Source organism: Triticum aestivum, chromosome 4D (genome assembly GCF_018294505.1).
Source record: "Triticum aestivum cultivar Chinese Spring chromosome 4D, IWGSC CS RefSeq v2.1, whole genome shotgun sequence".
Lineage (NCBI taxonomy): Eukaryota > Viridiplantae > Streptophyta > Magnoliopsida > Poales > Poaceae > Triticum > Triticum aestivum.
This window is the reverse complement of record NC_057805.1, coordinates 361,598,147-361,617,684: the sequence shown is the minus strand read 5'-3', so window position 1 is coordinate 361,617,684 and position 19,538 is coordinate 361,598,147. Positions and strand designations below refer to the sequence as shown.

The following is a 19,538-nucleotide window of genomic DNA, read 5'->3' as shown; positions in this document are numbered from 1 at the left end:
GCAGCTTCAGATCCCAAAAATGTGTGTGAGGAGTCTCCAGACGCGCGCTACAGGCTACATCCTTAGGTTTGGTCGTCTCTTCTAGCTTAATCGTGTTTAGACCATTCCATTAGTGGTACTCCCTCCGTTCGTTTTTATAAGGCATTTAAGGCAGCTGGTTTTGAACTGTTTAGAACACTGTCTGAAGAGGCTTGAACGTCTTATATAAGTGAACAGAGGGAGTAGTAGTTATCACGAGGAATCCCTCATATCTGGATTGAGAATTTGCTACTATGAGATTTTCATCCGTGCCGCGCTCTGCTCAATTGGCATATTAGGCAACCTGTACATGGCCAAAAAAGCGCTGACCGCCGAATCCCGTCCTCGAGCAGGCTTAGGAATTGAAGATACCTAGACTCCCATGAGGTGGGTATCATCGGGTAAAGCTATGTTATGAACAGCGACAACTCATATAAGGATGCCGAGGAGATCAATTGGATTCCTTTATTGTTATTGTTGCACGACAATATCTGTTATTGTCGCTATTGTTAGAAAAAATATCCCAATGTACACAATGTATTTGCCAATGTAACATCATGATTAATCTCAATCTGGGACAATGCATTATTTTCTAAATATAGTCAAACATCACCGGATATATACTTTGAACAATCAAAGGAACATGCTACCAGTAGGAAGAAAACATGCTTGCATTTTCTTAGATGGTATATAGGACCTGAATACTAATTGTCGGACTGCCGACGTACTATGTATATTGTAACAGAACTACGTGGATGATAATGTCATTAGAAAAACTTGAAAGAATTACGGTGGCTGTTAGTTTGCTCGAAGTGAGTATACACTACAATGCTTCTCATAGCTTTATACTTCTATGATGCAAACTTATGTATTCTGGAGTTTGTTTGTTTTTTTTGCTAGGGAACTTTGAAGCATGTGGTTGAAGTAAATCTACATTCTGAGAAAGAATTTGCATATTCAGGAGAAGGACTGCAAACATAGTGCTTGCTTTGTTAAGATTTTTATGTTCTCAAGGATGTTAAAGGGTTCCTCCTGAGAATCAAGAGGACAAGCTTGAACTCAAGCTGCCTCTTCACACAAAAGTGCTTGAACGTAAGATGCTCCTCCCGAGTCATTTGACAGATATAGAAATAAGATTTTATGAGAAGTAACCTGAAGGTCAGATGTGTTTTGTAGTAACTGTACCTCTTCTGTTATCTTTTTTTTATGATTGGGAGTAGTATATGTTGTTTTAGAGGGTCTATTTTCCAGAAAATAAGATTCTGTTCTTTTGTTTCAGTACTCAACGTAATTCATGTTTCCTTTCGGTTAGTTGTGAGAGGCACTGCTTAAGTTTTATTTCAACTAATTGGTCGCCAAAAAAGATATTAAAATAATATTTTGAATTGATAAAAACATAATATATATATATATACAACATTTCGAAGAGGGTTCAAACACAATGGCGACAAAAAAGTTAAGGAAAAGGAAGGGTAAGGATAAAGATATGATGTGAGGAGGGCGTGGTTAAAGAAACACGACCATGCCTACGAAGAAAGAAGGGAAAGAAACAATGAATTTGTTATTATAGGAATTGAAACAATCGTGTTTTCTGTTCACCCGTAGCAATGCACGTTAAACTAGTAGAGTATAGAAAGGAAAAGGGAAGAGAGAAGTCGGCTCGCACTCTCAGCCAGCCCGTGCACCCCCTCTCCCGCGAACTCACCCAGCGCCTGACGACGGCGGACAACGCCGCCCCTCCCGCCGACGACAGCAGACGGCCAGACGACAGCCGACCCTCCCGCCCTCCGCCGTGCTTCCCCACCGACCTCTCCCATTCGGCACTTCCCTGACCTCTGTCGCTCCACTCTGCCGGGATTTCACCCGGCTGCGGCCGCCGCCACGCCTCCCCCCTTCCGCTGACGCCCGGCCCTGCCCCGAGCTCCGCCCCTCCGTCAGGCCTGCCGTCGTCTGCGGTCCTCCTCGCTGCCTCACCACTCCGCGAGCCCCGCAGCGACTCGCCCTCTCCACCATCCGTCCATCCCGTAACTTCCCTCCCCCTCTCCTGACCCCGTCTTATGCTCGGCCCTACTCGAGCTCCAATCCGACCCAATGCGGCCATGAAATCCCTCCTGTAGTCGAGCTTCCTCCGTGCCGTATCTAAGCGTCATCGCCGACGCCGCATACCCCAAACCCCTCCACCTCTCACGCGCGTCGCCGTCGTCGCCGTTCCCGTCCTCGTCGCGTTTGCAGCTGTCCGCACCTCGTCCGCAACCCTGGACCTTGCTTTTTAAGGTATGAGCTTCTAATCATCCAGAAACTAATAAACCTCAAACTAACCTCGGCAAATTTTGGGCGTGCCGGTTCCCTTCCTGCACACCATGTAGATCCGCACCTGATTTGGATCCTGACTGCTCTTGGTTTCTTTTCAGGTAGGATCCAGGGATCCAAAAGCGAGGTCTCCCCGAGCTACGGAGAATGTGATTGGAAGCAACTACGGTTTCATTCAGAAATGGCCACACCAGGGAGCAGTACTGGGGCTGGCGGCAGCAGCACCAGACCGGCGAATGGCGCAGTTGCCGTCAATTCTGCTGCGACGGCGGTCGGTTCGGCCGATGCCAGATTCCACTCCCAACAACCACATCAGGTTAGGGTATACTCGTGCGCTCAATTACTTAAGCTTAGCTAGTCCTTTGTGCTTTTTTGCTTTAGATGAGCACATCCATCACTGCATACGAAGTACGAACTGTACCGGACACTAGTTGCTGCAACTTGCAAAGGGCATCTTTACCCCCAATAATTATGCTGTAGTACTGGCTGCTTGCTTCATGCAGCTTTGCTTGCATAATGGGCTGAATTGACTATTCATCTTGGTGTTGGTCCATGCTAAATTGCATGCATTTTGCACTAGTTTGGTAATTTTGTACAGAGCACATACCTTGTCCTGCTACAGCATCACCTGGAGTATCTTTTCATTCCTTTCATAGATATTGATATATCAGTATATAGGTATAGCTGGTTGATTTTTCTTTATATCCACATTTTGCTTAGAGTTGAGGTTAGGGAAAAGTAGCTTTTCACTTTGGAAAGCACTTACTGTATGGTAGAAGCACAAACTCATTTGGTGTTTTTCATGTTAGGGTATTTTTCCTTCTGAAGATTTTTCAGACTTCTTGTGGAATACATGCTGTGATCAGTTAGGATCTCTTTCCTTCTGAAGATTTTTCAGACTCTTGTGAAATACGTGCTGTGATCAGTTAGGATCTTTATCCTTCTGAAGATTTTTCACTTTTTCAGACTCTCGTGAGATGCGAGCTGTGATGACTGATAGCACAATTTATATGTTCTATGTGCGGCAGCATTTTGCGCTTGTGAATTTCGGTCTAATTTACTTGCATGGTATTGATGATGCAATGTGTTTTTTCCATATGTACAGAGCTTAATAGTCATCTGCAGTTTCCTCATTGACATAACCAGTACATTGTGTAGTCAATTCTAAACTTGTTCTTCGTTCAGCTGTGGAGTCAATTTTGTGTATCTTTTACCAATAATAAGCAGGATGATTTTTATCTCTGCTTCCAGGAACAACCAAATTCATTTACTTGCTCCCTAAAAAAATCATTTATTTGCACTAATACAATGCATGTTTCTATGTTCTTAACAGCAGAGTAGATGGGCTGGCTGTTTTTCTGGCTTGTCATGTTTTGGATCGCAGAAGGGTGGAAAGCGTATAGTTCCTGCAGCACGTATGGCTGATGGGAATGCGTCAACGAACCGTGGGAATGCTCTTCAATCTGGTAGAAATTCCAACCAAAATGGAGCTATGAATTTATCTCTTCTTGCACCACCATCATCGCCCGCATCCTTCTCGAACTCTGCTCTTCCTTCGACTGTTCAGTCACCTAACCGCTTCCTGTCAATATCTGCAAACTCTCCTGGTGGCCCAACGCCTAATATGTTCGCTGTTGGACCATATGCCAATGAACCTCAACTTGTCTCACCTCCAACAGCCTTTTCAACTTTCACAACTGAGCCCTCTACAGCACCACTGACCCCTCCTCCTGAACTAGCTCATGCAACCACTCCGTCCTCTCCAGATGTTCCATATGCTCGGTTTCTTTCATCATATACGGGTCCTAAAACTGCTGGCAAGGAGCATAACATGCATTACCTGTCAACAACATACTCTGGTGGTTTAGGACTCCAGGGATCTTATCCACTTTACCCAGGGAGCCCTTCTAGCAGCCTCATATCGCCTGCCTCAGTAACTCCAAGGACCGGTCTATCCTCACCAATCCCTGAGCAAGATGTTCCTACTGCACACTGGAAGACATCTAGGTCCGTCTGTGACACGCCATATTCCATTGCATCGCCCATTCCTGAGCAAGAGGTCCCTACTGCACAGTGGAAGACTTCCAGATCTGCTTGTGACACACCGTATTCCAATACATCACCATCAAATATTTTTGGACTTGATTCAGCTGCCCCTAGAAACTGTCTGCTAGATAGCAATTTTTTCCGTCCAGCGGCATCTGCTCAGTTCTACCTGGATCAGGCTCAACAGTCATTTCCGTATAATGGTGGAAGGCTTAGTGTCTCAAGGGATAAGCAAGATGCTGATGAGGTTGAAGCATACAGAGCATCATTTGGATTCAGTGCTGATGAGATTGTTACAACTCAACATTATGTAGAAATACCAGACGCGCTGGATGATGGGTTCAGCATATCCCCATTTGGAAACAACGCCCCTTCTACTGAGGTGTCCCCATTTATTGATCTGCCTAATGAGGTTCAGAAAGTTGATAAAATGGATAAGTCACTCTTGAATGTAAACGAGACCACAAGCACAAAGAAGTCGCTGGACCAGCTTTCTGGTGGCAGTCCACATAAAGTACTGCACCTGGATATATTCAAAGGTAAATTGTCCTGACTTTTCACCCCAGCTATTTTGTTGTATCGTGATTTACCAGAATCATCATTTAGATCTCCATGAACTGCTGTGCTGTGCAGACCAGTTGTTCGGTAATTTGAACTATACTTACATTTTGTAGCCTGAACACAAATGTCTTTCATCAACATCTAGCTACACCCAGATTTTGATTTGCACAATACCCTAATGATGTCCTTAATCAACTTCTCTCAGGAACGAAAGCGGGGCATCTGTCTGAGGATGATGCAACCGCGAAAGATTGCCATCCTTTCAGGAAGGCGAGGGATGAAATATCTCTAAAACCCATTGAGGTCTCAGGAAGAGATCTCCGCCTGGCCAGGCATGCTCAGATGCTGAAATCGAGTACAGAAGGGCGAGGAGTTTGAGAGAAGCCAACGGTGTTCTGTCATGGCGCAGCACACTGTCAAGACAGCTGCAGTAATGGTGCTCTGGTATGCAGGACAAGTTTGATAGTTCCCTTAGCCTAGTACATGCATCAAGTCGAGCCGAGCTGTTAGAAGTAAGCCGTAACCGAAGAGTAGCCTGGACTTCGGGGTAAAAAACGAATAGCATCTACTACTATATATATCTGGGGATTTATACAGCGAGATTGCTGTGGGTATGTGATGAACAGCTTGTATTCTACTACTCCCTATTTAAGATCACCATGTTCCTCTTTTGTATAAACTCTCTAATCGTTAGCCGGAGCAATGAAATGAATGTGTGTGCATGATTACTTTGAATTCTGATGCTAGAAGTCTCATGTTTCTCCCCTGAAATATCTCAAAGTCTGACACTGCAACGACTGGTTAGGCAGTGCATAGTGTTTGTCGTGTGTAGAGCAGTTCCGTTCATCGAAAGCTTACAAGGAGGGACATTGGGATTCTGCCATTTGCTTTATTGGATCATGTTTTACAATCGAGAATGACCAGTTAATTTAGTCCAGTGACCCAGAGAATCACAACCACGTCTATACATGACCAAGCTAGAATGGAGTAAAACTAGTTGTGCAAGCAAGATGACGACTTCACGAGGAGGGCACGTATGAGGCAGACACACACGGAGAGCACGCACGGAGTGTCCATGCACGTCGCTGGCTTCGGTCGTCGCCGCGGAGCCTGGCGCACGCCGACTGCCGGTCGCCTGGTTGAAGTGGTCCTGGATCCTCACTATTGTGCCTGCGCCTGCGGGTTGTGCAGCTCCACCGCGCACTGCGACTTGAAGAGCGGCGTCAGGGACGCCGGCTCCGGGACCGGCGACGGCATCGCCGGGTGCCGCCACCCCCCGCCCCCGTTGGAAGCGGGCGTCGGCGTCGTCATAGCCGGGTGCCGCCACCCGCCGCTGGGCACGAGCGCCGGCGTCGTGGCCGTCTCGTCTGCCCCGTTGCTGACACCATGCGCGCCGCGCCGGATCGGGCTTAAGATGCCGTCAGCATCCCCGCCGCTCCTGGTCTCGGCCTGCGCAGCGTCCCTCCTGGTCCCGCCCTGGTCCGCCTCCCACGCCGGCGCCGGGGACGCGACGAGCGGCGACAGGAGCGGTATCGGCGTCCTCCCGTCGCCCCACGCGGCGGGGGAAGGATGGGCCGCGCCCGGGCCGGCCTGCTCGAGCTGCAGCGACGCGGGCGCCTTCTTCTGGAGCCTGCTCGGCGGGCGGTTCTTGCAGCCTAGCACCTCGCCGGTGCCGGGCGACAGCTTCATCTCCATGGATCGGCGCTCGCGCGCGTACGTGGGTGGACTCGGCTGACCCGCGATCGCGCTCTTCTCTCTCTCTCTCTCTCTCTCTCTGCAATCTCGTGATGCGCGCATGCGGGGCGCGTGGAGGGTTATAAAAGTGCGGCGCGTGACGAGGGGGCGGCCGGGTTTGGAGGACGCGCGCGCGTGGACGGTGGGGAGGGATCGCTGCATTTCGGTGGTCCCTTTCCTTCCTTTTAACCGCAACTGCTTCCGATTCTCAGCCGAAGATGTGTGAGGTACTGCGGTGCAACGGGTGGCACGGTTTCGGGCTTCCAGTCCGTTGTGGATTAGGTGTTTCAGCCGTCGGATCGTCTTAAACGTTGGAAACATCAACAATCTGTTGTAGTGATTGTTTTACGGTGTAGAAATATCTCCACTTCTAAAGAGGGATTCGGTAACTTCGTTCCACGGGTTTTTCGCTATTTTGTCTGTTTTTTCCCTCATCTCTCACCATCAATTTTTTCTTCTGTTTTTTCCGTCTCACCTCCCGCCACCCCTTCACGCTGGGTTTTTTCACCCACCAAAATCCACATGAACCCTGCGACCGCACACCCTTTTTTCTAGGGTTCCCTTCCTCCGCCGCCCATCCCCTTCCTCGTCCGTTGCCGCCCCTCCGCCGCACCTGCCACCGCCAGCTGATAGCGTGGCCTGGTCGAGGCGCCCTACTCGTGGGATGACGCCGCAGCCGCCACCACCTCACCCCAAGGCATGTTAGGCACTCAATCTCACTTTCAGATACACATCACAGACAATAGTAGGTTTCTTCAGATACAACTTGGGGAGGAGGAAAGAAGAAAGTGAAAAAAGCAAAAGGAAAGCCGCGCGGTGTTGTTTGCATGATCCAACTTGGATGTCGTTTCTCGTGTCGACGACCGCTTCAAGTAGCGTTGCTCTAAGGACCCACATACTTGCGATTGGGCTGATGTATCCGATGTGGCCTTGCGATGACGCGCCTTCCCCCTGATTGGTTCCCTCGTCGGGGGTCGGCTGACATGGTAGCTTTTGTTTGGCTGCCATGGCAGCAGTTTTGCTGTTGCTGGCCGCTGCTTGATTTAGGGCGTTGACATCCCCTTCCCCTTGAGAGACGGCTTGCCCCCAAGCCGGTAGAGAAGGGAAACGTTCCTTGAGAATTGCCGTGTCTTCCCATGTGGCGTTGAGGAGTGCTGGGTCCGACCAACGGGCGAGGATTTGCTCACGCCGCCCCGTTGGTGTTTGGCGCCACCGGTTGGAGATGACTTCGACCGGTACAAGCTCAAAGGTTGGTCGAGGTTGGAGTGCCTGGATCAAGAGCTTGATGAAGTTGGGAGACGTGGAATACCAGGTGTACCTTGGATCCCTCCAACAACTCGATCTTGTAAGCAACAGGGTTAATCGCCTGTAGAATTTTGATAGGACCAAAGTACCTGAAAGATAGCTTGTGGTTGGTGCGCCTCTCCACTGATGTTTGGACATATAGTTGTAGCTTGACAAAGACAGAGTCACCAGGCCGGAGTGTTCTCTCAGGTCGCTTCTTGTCTGCCCGCACTTTCATGATGTGGCAAGCACGATGCAAATGTTGTTTCAACACTTGTGAAGGAAATATGCCCTAGAGGCAATAATAAAGTTATTATTTATATTTTCTTATATCATGATAAATGTTTATTATTCATGCTAGAATTGTATTAACCGGAAACTTAGTACATGTGTGAATACATAGACAAACAGAGTGTCACTAGTATGCCTCTACTTGACTAGCTCGTTGAATCAAAGATGGTTAAGTTTCCTAGCCATAGACATGAGTTGTCATTTGATTAACGGGATCACATCATTAGAGAATGATGTGATTGACTTGACCCATTCCGTTAGCTTAGCATTTGATCGTTTAGTATATTGCTATTACTTTCTTCATGACTTATACATGTTTCTATGACTATGAGATTATGCAACTCCCGAATACCGGAGGAACACTTTGTGTGCTACCAAACGTCACAACGTAACTGGGTGATTATAAAGGTGCTCTACAGGTGTCTCCGATGGTACTTGTTGAGTTGGCATAGATCGAGATTAGGATTTGTCACTCCGATTGTCGGAGAGGTATCTCTGGGCCCTCTCGGTAATGCACATCACTATAAGCCTTCCAAGCAATGTGACTAATGAGTTAGTTGCGGGATGATGCATTACGGGACGAGTAAAGAGACTTGCCGGTAACGAGATTGAACTAGGTATTGAGATACCGACGATCGAATCTCGGGCAAGTAACATACCGGTGACAAAGGGAACAACGTATGTTGTTATGCGGTTTGACCGATAAAGATCTTCGTAGAATATGTAGGAGCCAATATGAGCATCCAGGTTCCGCTATTGGTTATTGACCGGAGACATGTCTCGGTCATGTATACATAGTTCTCGAACCCGTAAGGTCCGCACGCTTAACGTTCGGTGACGATCGGTATTATGAGTTTATGTGTTTTGATGTACCGAAGATATTTCGGAGTCCCGAATGTGATCACGCACATGACGAGGAGTCTCGAAATGGTCGAGACATAAAGATTGATATATTGGACGACTATATTCAGATACCGGATGAGTTCCGGGGGTCACCGGATATTTATCGGAGTGCTGGGGGGTTATCAGAACCCCCGGGGGAACTAATGGGCCAACATGGGCCTTGTGGGAGAGAGAGGAGAGGGCCTAGGGCTGGCCGCGCCCCCCTTGGGAGTCCGATTTGGACAAGGAGGGGGGGCGCCCCCTCTTTCCTACCTCTCTCCCTCTCCTTCCTCCCCCCTTCCTCCTTCCTAGTTGGACTAGGAAAGGGGAGTCCTACTCCCACTAGGAGGAGGACTCCCCCCTCTCCTTGGCGCGCCCCAAGGCCGGCCGGCCTCCCCCTTGCTCCTTTATATACGGGGCAGGGGGCACCCTAGAACACACAAGTTGATTGTTCCAAGCCGTGTGCGGTGCCCCCTCCACCATATTCCACCTCGGTCATATCGTTGCAGTGCTTAGGCAAAGCCCTGCGCCGGTAGCTTCATCATCACCGTCATCACGCCGTCGTGCTGACGAAATTCTCCCTCGACACTCTGATGGATCGTGAGTTCGTGGGACGTCATCGAGCTGAACGTGTGCAGATCGCGGAGGTGCCGTACGTTCCGTACTAGGATCGGTCGATCATGAAGACGTATGACTACATCAACCGCGTTGTCATAACGCTTCTGCTTACGGTCTACGAGGGTACGTGGACAACACTCTCCCCTCTCGTTGCTATGCATCACCATGATCTCATACGTCTCCAACGTATCTATAATTTTTGATTGCTCCATGCTATATTATCTTATGTTTTGGACATTATTGGGCTTTATTATTCACTTTTATATTATTTTTGGGACTAACCTATTAACCGGAGGCCCAGCCCAGAATTGCTGTTTTTTGCCTATTTCAGAGTTTCGTAGAAAAAGAATATCGAACGGAGTCCAAACGGAATGAAACCTTCGGGAACGTGATTTTCGGAACGAACATGATCCAGAGGACTTGGACCCTACGTCAAGAAAGCTACCAGGAAGCCACGAGGTAGGGGGGTGCGCCCTCCACCCTCGTGGGCCCCATGTTGCTCCACCGACGTACTCCTTCCTCCTATATATACCTACGTACCCCTAAACGATTAGAGACGGAGCCAAAAACCTAATTCCACCGCCGCAACCTTCTATACCCACGAGATCCCATCTTGGGGCCTGTTCTGGAGCTCCGCCGGAGGGGGCATCGATCACGGAGGGCTTCTACATCAACACCATAGCCTCTCCGATGAAGTGTGAGTAGTTTACCTCAGACCTTCGGGTCCATAGTTATTAGCTAGATGGCTTCCTCTCTCTTTTTGGATCTCAATACAATGTTCTCCCCCTCTCTCGTGGAGATCTATTCGATGTAATCTTCTTTTGCGGTGTGTTTGTTGAGACCGATGAATTGTGGGTTTATGATCAAGTTTATCTATGAACAATATTTGAATCTTCTGAATTCTTTTATGTATGATTGGTTATCTTTGCAAGTCTCTTCGAATTATCAGTTTGGTTTGGCCTACTAGATTGATCTTTCCTGCAATGGGAGAAGTGCTTAGCTTTGGGTTCAATCTTGCGGTGTCCTTTCCCAGTGACAGTAGGGGCAGCAAGGCACGTATTGTATTGTTGCCATCGAGGATAACAAGATGGTTTTTTTATCATATTGCATGAATGTATCCCTCTACATCATGTCATCTTGCTTAAAGCGTTACTCTGTTCTTATGAACTTAATACTCTAGATGCATGCTGGATAGCGGTCGATGTGTGGAGTAATAGTAGTAGATGCAGGCAGGAGTCGGTCTACTTGTCTCGGACGTGATGCCTATATACATGATCATACCTAGATATTCTCATAACTATGCTCAATTCTGTCAATTGCTCAACAGTAATTTGTTCACCCACCGTAAAATACTTATGCTCTTGAGAGAAGCCACTAGTGAAACCTATGGCCCCCGGGTCTATTTTCCATCATATTAATCTTCCAACACTTAGTTATTTCCGTTACTTTTATTTTACTTTGCATCTTTATCATAAAAATACAAAAAATACTATCTTATCATATCTATCAGATCTCACTCTCATAAGTGACCGTGTAGGGATTGACAACCCCTTATCACGTTGGTTGCGAGGATTTATTTGTTTGTGTAGGTGCGAGGGACTCGCGCGTAGCCTCCTACTGGATTGATACCTTGGTTCTCAAAAACTGAGGGAAATACTTACGCTACTTTGATGCATCACCCTTTCCTCTTCAAGGGAAAAGCAACGCAGTGCTCAAGAGGTAGCAAGAAGGATTTCTGGCGCCGTTGCCGGGGAGGCTTACGCAAAGTCAAGTCAAGATTGGACTCCCGACAACGAGCCATTTCTGGCGCCGTTGCCGGGGAGTCTACGCAAAAGTCAACATACCAAGTACCCATCACAAACCCTTATCTCCCGCATTACATTATTTGCCATTTGCCTCTTGTTTTCCTCTCCCCCACTTCACCCTTGCCATTTTATTCGCCCTCTCTTTTCCGTTCGTCCTTTTGTTTGCTCGTGTTGCCATGTACCTTCTATATGCTTGCATCTTCGCTTGCTGAAAATCTATTGATATGGATCCACTTAAAGTGTTCTACTTGGATCATCTTCGATCCTTATGCGCTCGTGCTGAAACCCCAACTAGCCTAGTTGATGGGAAATCTTTAGATGAGCATGCTCATTTTGTGCGTCATCGTTTGTCTGAAAAAGGGAAGCTCTTATGGTATCATATAAATAGTTTGCTATGCTATGCTTGGAATCTTTGTGAAATTTGTGATTTTACTTGTTGCTCTAAGAACCCTAAAAAACACCTTCCCTACCTATGTGAGTTCAATGATAATGAAATCTTATCTTCTTATGCAAAGGGTGTTTATAGTTACTATGATATCGAACAAATTGAAGAATTTGTCATTTTTAAGGGTGCTCATGAAGTTGCTTCTTTGATTGAAAAGTATGATTTTACTCTCAACAAATCTGAAAATTCCGTCATACTTAAATATTGCGATGAAAACTTTGCTCATAATGTCTATGCCCAAGAATTTATTGAAAGAATGACCGTTGCTTTGGAAGAAAATAATGATATGCATGAATCTATAGATAATGATGATTCCGATGATTTGGTTGAAATATCCCTTGATGAACATGATGCTTGCTATTCTTGTGGCCATGATGCCAATATTTATGAAGACGAATTTGCTATAGTTCCTTATGTTAAAAATGAGATCGTTGCTATTGCACCCATGCTTGATAGTTCCTTTGATGAAAAGCATGATTGCAATGATTTTACTATAAATTCTCTTGATGTCAATTGTGCTAATAATATGCAAAACCCTAAGCTTGGGGATGCCAGTTTTGCTATGTCTACTATTTGTTGCAATGATCATGATTGGGGTGATTCTTCTTGTGATCTTGAAAATTCATTTAATCCCCATGATGAATATGAGATTGATAATAGTGTTTGCAATATCATTGAAAGTGGGTTTGGAAGAGTGTCAACTTTAGATCCCACATATTTGGAGAATGTCCAATCTTATGAAATTTTTGATAAAAGTGGGTTTGGAGAGGTCATGACTTTAGCTAAAGTTAATCCCACTATTTTGGAAGAGTGTCAACTTTGCATACATGTGGATCGTGTTAAGCATATGTTTTGTGATAGCTATATTGTTGAATTTGCTTATGATCCTACATGTAATTATTATGAGAGAGGAAAATATGGTTGTAGAAATTTTCATGTTACTAAATTACCTCTCGTTATGTTGAGATTGCTATTGTTTCTTTCCGCTTCCTTGCATATGCTAGTTTTTGTTGTCCTTGATAATTTGTTTGCCTATAAGATGCCTATGCATAGGAAGTATGTTAGACTTAGATGTGTTTGTCACGTGTTTTATGATGCTCTCTTTGTGCTTCAATTCTTGTCTATCTTTTATGTGAGCATCATCGAAATCTCGATGCCTAGCTAAAAAGGCTTTAAAGAAAAGCGCTTGTTGGGAGGCAACCCAATTTTATTTTTAGTTTTTTGCTTTTTGCTTCTGTTTAGGAATAAATATTTGATCTAGCCTCTGTTTAGATGTGTTTTATGTTTTAAGTAGTGTTTGTGCCAAGTTAAACCTATAGGATCTTCTTGGATGATAGTTATTTGATCTTGCAGAAAATTCCAGAAACTTTCTGTTCATGAAAATAATTGTTAAAAATCACCAGAACGTGATAAAATATTGATTCCAATTGCTGCTGATCAATAAACAAATTGCCTAGGTCTTCCTATTTTGGCTGATTTTTTTGAGTTCCAGAAGTTTGCGTTAGTTACAGATTACTACAGACTGTTCTGTTTTTGACAGATTCTGTTTTTCGTGTGTTGTTTGCTTATTTTGATGAATCTATGGCTAGTAAAATAGTTTATAAACCATAGTGAAGTTGGAATACAGTAGGTTTAACACCAATATAAATAAAGAATGAGTTCATTACAGTACCTTGAAGTGGTCCTTTGTTTTCTTTCGCTAACGGAGCTCATGAGATTTTCTGCTGAGTTTTGTGTTGTGAAGTTTTCAAGTTTTGGGTGAAAGATTTGATGGATTATGGAACAAGGAGTGGCAAGAGCCTAAGCTTGGGGATGCCCATGGCACCCCCAAGATAATCTAAGGACACCTAAAAGCCAAAGCTTGGGGATGCCCCGGAAGGCATCCCCTCTTTCGTCTACTTCCATCGGTAACTTTACTTGGAGCTATATTTTTATTCACCACATGATATGTGTTTTGCTTGGAGCGTCTTGTATGATTTGAGTATTTGTTTGTTAGTTTACCACAATCATCCTTGCTGTACACACCTTTTGAGAGAGTCACACTTGATTCGGAATTTATTAGAATACTCTATGTGCTTCACTTATATTTTTGAGCTATATAGTTTTGCTCTAGTGCTTCACTTATATCTTTTAGAGCACGGTGGTGGATTTGTTTTATAGAAACTATTGATCTCTCATGCTTCACTTATATTATTTTGAGAGTCTTAAAATAGCATGGCAATTTGCTTTAATTAATATCATGAGAAATTTGATGCTTGATAATTGTTTTGAGATATAAAGGTGGTAATATCATAGTTGTGCTAGTTGAGTAATTGTGGAATTGAAAAATACATGTGTTGGAGTTTGTGATTCCTGTAGCATGCACGTATGGTGAATCGTTATGTAACGAAGTCGGAGCATGAAGTATTTGTTGATTGTCTTCCTTTGTGTGGCGGTCGGGATCGCGCGATGGTTAACTCCTACCAACCCTTCCCCTAGGAGCATGCGTAGTAGTACTTTGCTTCGAGGGCTAATAAATTTTTACAATAAGTATATGAGTTCTTTATGACTAATGTGAGTCCATGGATTATACGCACACTTACCTTTCCGCAATTTTCTAGCCTCTTCGGTACCGCGCATTGCCCTTTCTCACCTTGAGAGTTGGTGCAAACTTCGCCGGTGCATCCAAACCCCGTGATATGATACGCTCTATCACATATAAACCTCCTTATATCTTTCTCAAAACAGCCACCATACCTACCTATCATGTCATTTCCATAGCCATTGCGAGATATATTGCCATGCAACTTTCCACCGTTTCATTTATCATGACATACTCCATCATTGTCATATTGCTTTGCATGATCACGTAGTTGACATTGTATTTGTGGCAAAGCCACCGTTCATAATTCTTTCATACATGTCGCTCTTGATTCATTGCATATCCTGATACACCGCCGGAGGCATTCATATAGAGTCATATTTTGTTCTAAGTATTGAGTTGTAATTCATGAGTTGTAAGTAAATAAAAGTGTGATGATCATCATTATTAGAGCATTGTCCCAAGTGAGGAAAGGATGATGGAGACTATGATTCCCCCACAAGTCGGGATGAGACTCCGGACTAAAAAAAAGAGAGAAGAGGCCATAAAAAAAAGAGAAAAGGCCCAAATAAAAAAAATGAGAGAAAAGAGAGAAGGGACAATGTTACTATCATTTTACCACTTGTGCTTCAAAGTAGCACCGTGATCTTCATAATAGAGAGTCTCTCATTTTGTCACTTTCATATACTAGTGGGAAATTTCATTATAGAACTTGGCTTGTATATTCCAATGATGGGCTTCCTCAAATGCCCGAGGTCTTCGTGAGCAAGCAAGTTGGATGCACACCCACTTAGTTTACTTTTTGAGCTTTCATACACTTATAGCTCTAGTGCATCCGTTGCATGGCAATCCCTACTCCTAGCATTAACATCAATTGATGGGCATCTCCATAGCCCGTTGATTAGCCTCGTTGATGTGAGACTTTCTCCTTTTTTGTCTTCCCACATAACCCCTACCATTATACCTTATTCCACCATAGTGCTATATCCATGGCTTGCGCTCATGTATTGAGTAAGAGTTGAAAAGGCTGAAGCGCGTTAAAAGTATGAACCAATTGCTTGGCTAAAACCAGGGTCGTACATGATATGAATATTTTGTGTGGGGAAGATGGAGCATAGCCAGACTATATGATTTTGTAGGGATAACTTGCTTTGGCTATGTTATTTTGATAAGACATAATTGCTTAGTTAGTATGCTTGAAATATTATTGTTTTTATGTCAACATTAAACTTTTATCTTGAATTATATCAAATCTGAACATTCATGCCACAATAAGAAGAATTATATTGAAATTATGCCAAGTAGCATTCCACATAAAAAATTCTGTTTTTATCATTTACCTACTCGAGGACGAGCAGGAATTAAGCTTGGAGATGCTTGATACGTCCCCAACATATCTATAATTTTTGATTCCTCCATGCTATATTATCTTATGTTTTGGACATTATTGGGCTTTATTATTCACTTTTATATTATTTTTGGGACTAACCTATTAACCGGAGGCCCAGCCCAGAATTGCTGTTTTTTTTGCCTATTTCAGAGTTTCGCAGAAAAAGAATATCAAACGGAGTCCAAACGGAATGAAACCTTCGGGAACGTGATTTTCGGAACGAACATGATCCAGAGGACTTGGACCCTACGTCAAGAAAGCTACCAGGAAGCCACGAGGTAGGGGGGTGCGCCCTCCACCCTCGTGGGCCCCATGTTGCTCCACCGACGTACTCCTTCCTCCTATATATACCTACGTACCCCTAAACGATTAGAGACGGAGCCAAAAACCTAATTCCACCGCCGCAACCTTCTATACCCACGAGATCCCATCTTGGGGCCTGTTCTGGAGCTCCGCCGGAGGGGGCATCGATCACGGAGGGCTTCTACATCAACACCATAGCCTCTCCGATGAAGTGTGAGTAGTTTACCTCAGACCTTCGGGTCCATAGTTATTAGCTAGATGGCTTCCTCTCTCTTTTTGGATCTCAATACAATGTTCTCCCCCTCTCTCGTGGAGATCTATTCGATGTAATCTTCTTTTGCGGTGTGTTTGTTGAGACCGATGAATTGTGGGTTTATGATCAAGTTTATCTATGAACAATATTTGAATCTTCTGAATTCTTTTATGTATGATTGGTTATCTTTGCAAGTCTCTTCGAATTATCAGTTTGGTTTGGCCTACTAGATTGATCTTTCCTGCAATGGGAGAAGTGCTTAGCTTTGGGTTCAATCTTGCGGTGTCCTTTCCCAGTGACAGCAGGGGCAGCAAGGCACGTATTGTATTGTTGCCATCGAGGATAACAAGATGTTTTTTATCATATTTCATGAATTTATCCCTCTACATCATGTCATCTTGCTTAAAGCATTACTCTGTTCTTATGAACTTAATACTCTAGATGCATGCTGGATAGCGGTCGATGTGTGGAGTAATAGTAGTAGATGCAGGCAGGAGTCAGTCTACTTGTCTCGGACGTGATGCCTATATACATGATCATACCTAGATATTCTCATAACTATGCTCAATTCTGTCAATTGCTCAACAGTAATTTGTTCACCCACCGTAAAATACTTATGCTCTTGAGAGAAGTCACTAGTGAAACCTATGGCCCCCGGGTCTATTTTCCATCAGATCAATCTTCCAACACTTAGTTATTTCCGTTACTTTTATTTTACTTTGCATCTTTATCATAAAAATACGAAAAATACTATCTTATCATATCTATCAGATCTCACTCTCGTAAGTGACCGTGTAGGGATTGACAACCCCTTATCGCGTTGGTTGCGAGGATTTATTTGTTTGTGTAGGTGCGAGGGACTCGCGCGTAGCCTCCTACTGGATTGATACCTTGGTTCTCAAAAACTGCGGGAAATACTTACGCTACTTTTCTGCATCACCCTTTCCTCTTCAAGGGAAAACCAACGCAGTGCTCAAGAGGTAGCATGATCCTGCGTGTGCGTAGGATTTTTTTTGAAATTACTACGTTTCCCAACAACTTGTTACATCGGTTTTCTTTCTTCAAGCCCATCTGTCAGAGCTGGGATTTTGCATGTTGAAGCCGCCTCAATGCCCCAGTGACGGGGTCCATGGCCGTAGAGAGACACAAAAGGATAAATTTTCAAGGCAGAGTGAAAGCTCAAATTATACCAGAATTCAGCGAGTGAAAGGAATTGACTCCATTTGTTAGGGCAAGCATGGACGAAGCAATGCAAGAAGGTTACCAAACACTGGTTGACCCGTTTTGTCTAAATGTCCGTTTGCGGGTGATAGGTGTGCTCATCTTCAGTTCTGTCCCAATGATTGTGAACAACTCCGTCCAGAACTTGCTGGTGAAGATGGGGTCACGATCCAAGATGATTGCCATCGGTAGCCCGTGTAGTTTGTAGATATTGCGAGATAAGAGTGGGCCACCTTGGCTATTGTGAAAGGATGACTCGAGGGTAAGAAATGAGCGTAGCGAGTTAATTTGTCAACGACCACCAAAATGCAATTATATCTGTTGGACTGAGAATTGAAATCCATTGCCACAACTTGTCAAGCTCCTTCGGGCAATGGCAAAGGCTCAAGAAGGCCGGGGTACTTGACTCGTTCTAGCTTTGCTTGTTAGCATACGGTGCAAGACTGCACGTAGTGGTGGATCTGCTCTTTCATTTTGGGCCATGCAAAGAGACGTCTCAGGCTTCTGTAGGTAACGGGAAAGCCCGAGTGACCACCAACAGAACTGTCATGGAAAGCTCGCATGATTTTGGACTGAAGATCAGGGGCACTGCCCAACGAAACTCTGTTTCTGAAGTAGGGAAGACAATTTTTATGGAATATATATGATTTTTGGTAGAAAGAATCAACGCAATATGGTGCCCGAGGGCACCACAAGCCAGGCCCGCGCGCCAGCCCCCCCCCCCCCCACCCCCGCCCCCCCGGGGACCCGCCGGGGTGGCTTGTGGGTAGTGTCAGTGCTAAAAGTGGCGGATCTCGGGTAGGGGATCCCGAGTTGATGATCTTGGCACGATGGTAACGGGAAGTACAAGGGACACAATATTTACCCAGGTTCGGGCCCTCTCAAAAAGGTAAAACTCCACATCCTGCTTGTATTGTATTGATTGTGGATGGGGTACAAAGTACATGAAGTGGTCACATTGTCGAGAGCAAAATAACCGATGCGCACACAATCATGACAGGTGCAAATCGCCTCTTACCGCAGCGCCAGGAAGATGTACAATGCCGCAAGATAACAGGACCAGGAATATTCACCATCGTTGAAACATGGAAAGGAAAGCCTCCATAACAAATCACCGCCACCGTCATCGATGCTACGACCCGCTGTTGCTCTGCCCTCGTAGCTGTTGCGGCATAGTCACCGCCGAGAGATGTCCCGGTCCGCCGCTCTGGCATCCGAACTTCGCTGACGCGTGTCGTCCAGGGCCGCCGCAACACTCAAACCTTGAGGACTCCTCTACCGCAAGGAGATGTGCTCATTGTCGTTGTCCGTCGGGCAGGCTTTATCCACCGGCTTCCTTGATAACGACGAGGTGGGTGGAGCGGAGAGGAAACGGGATGGCGGCTATGGTTTCAAACTCGTCTGGCCTCGGCGTCCATGTTTTCCTGGAGTGAACTAACGATCGGAAACGATGAGTACACGCCACTAATTTTGAAGTTGGGAGTCCAATGTTAAACTTTGACGGGCCTTACGAGTTGGGCGCCGATAACTGCCACATATATGACATGTAGTAACACCGTCCACACATTTTTTACACTAAAATTGCCATTAAAAAAACAAATCTCAAAAAAACTGAAACTTGCCATCCAAATAGAAAGTTGCCATACTTCACATCTAAAGTTGCCATCCTCTTGTAACTAAAATTGCCATAAAAATCATGTGGGCGGAATTGCTTCGTACTACACGTGTGTGCGTTATCATTTGGACATGAGTTTTATTTTTGCTAACTGCACATAAACATGTGCACTCTAGGTTCA

The 19,538-nt window shown here is 45.2% G+C and overlaps 1 protein-coding gene and 1 pseudogene across 1 annotated transcript; one reads left to right on the top strand and one right to left on the bottom strand.

Moving 5' to 3' along the window:
* The first annotated feature begins 1,665 nt into the window (after positions 1-1,665).
* On the top strand, positions 1,666-5,670 carry LOC123097925 (uncharacterized protein At1g76660-like; annotated as a pseudogene).
* A 125-nt stretch (positions 5,671-5,795) lies between these two features.
* LOC123097926 (uncharacterized) lies at positions 5,796-6,767 on the bottom strand. The gene has a single exon (XM_044519774.1). The coding sequence runs from the start codon at positions 6,730-6,732 to the stop codon at positions 6,097-6,099; it is 636 nt and encodes a 211-aa protein (XP_044375709.1). The 5' UTR covers positions 6,733-6,767; the 3' UTR covers positions 5,796-6,096.
* Between the last annotated feature and the right edge of the window lie 12,771 nt (positions 6,768-19,538).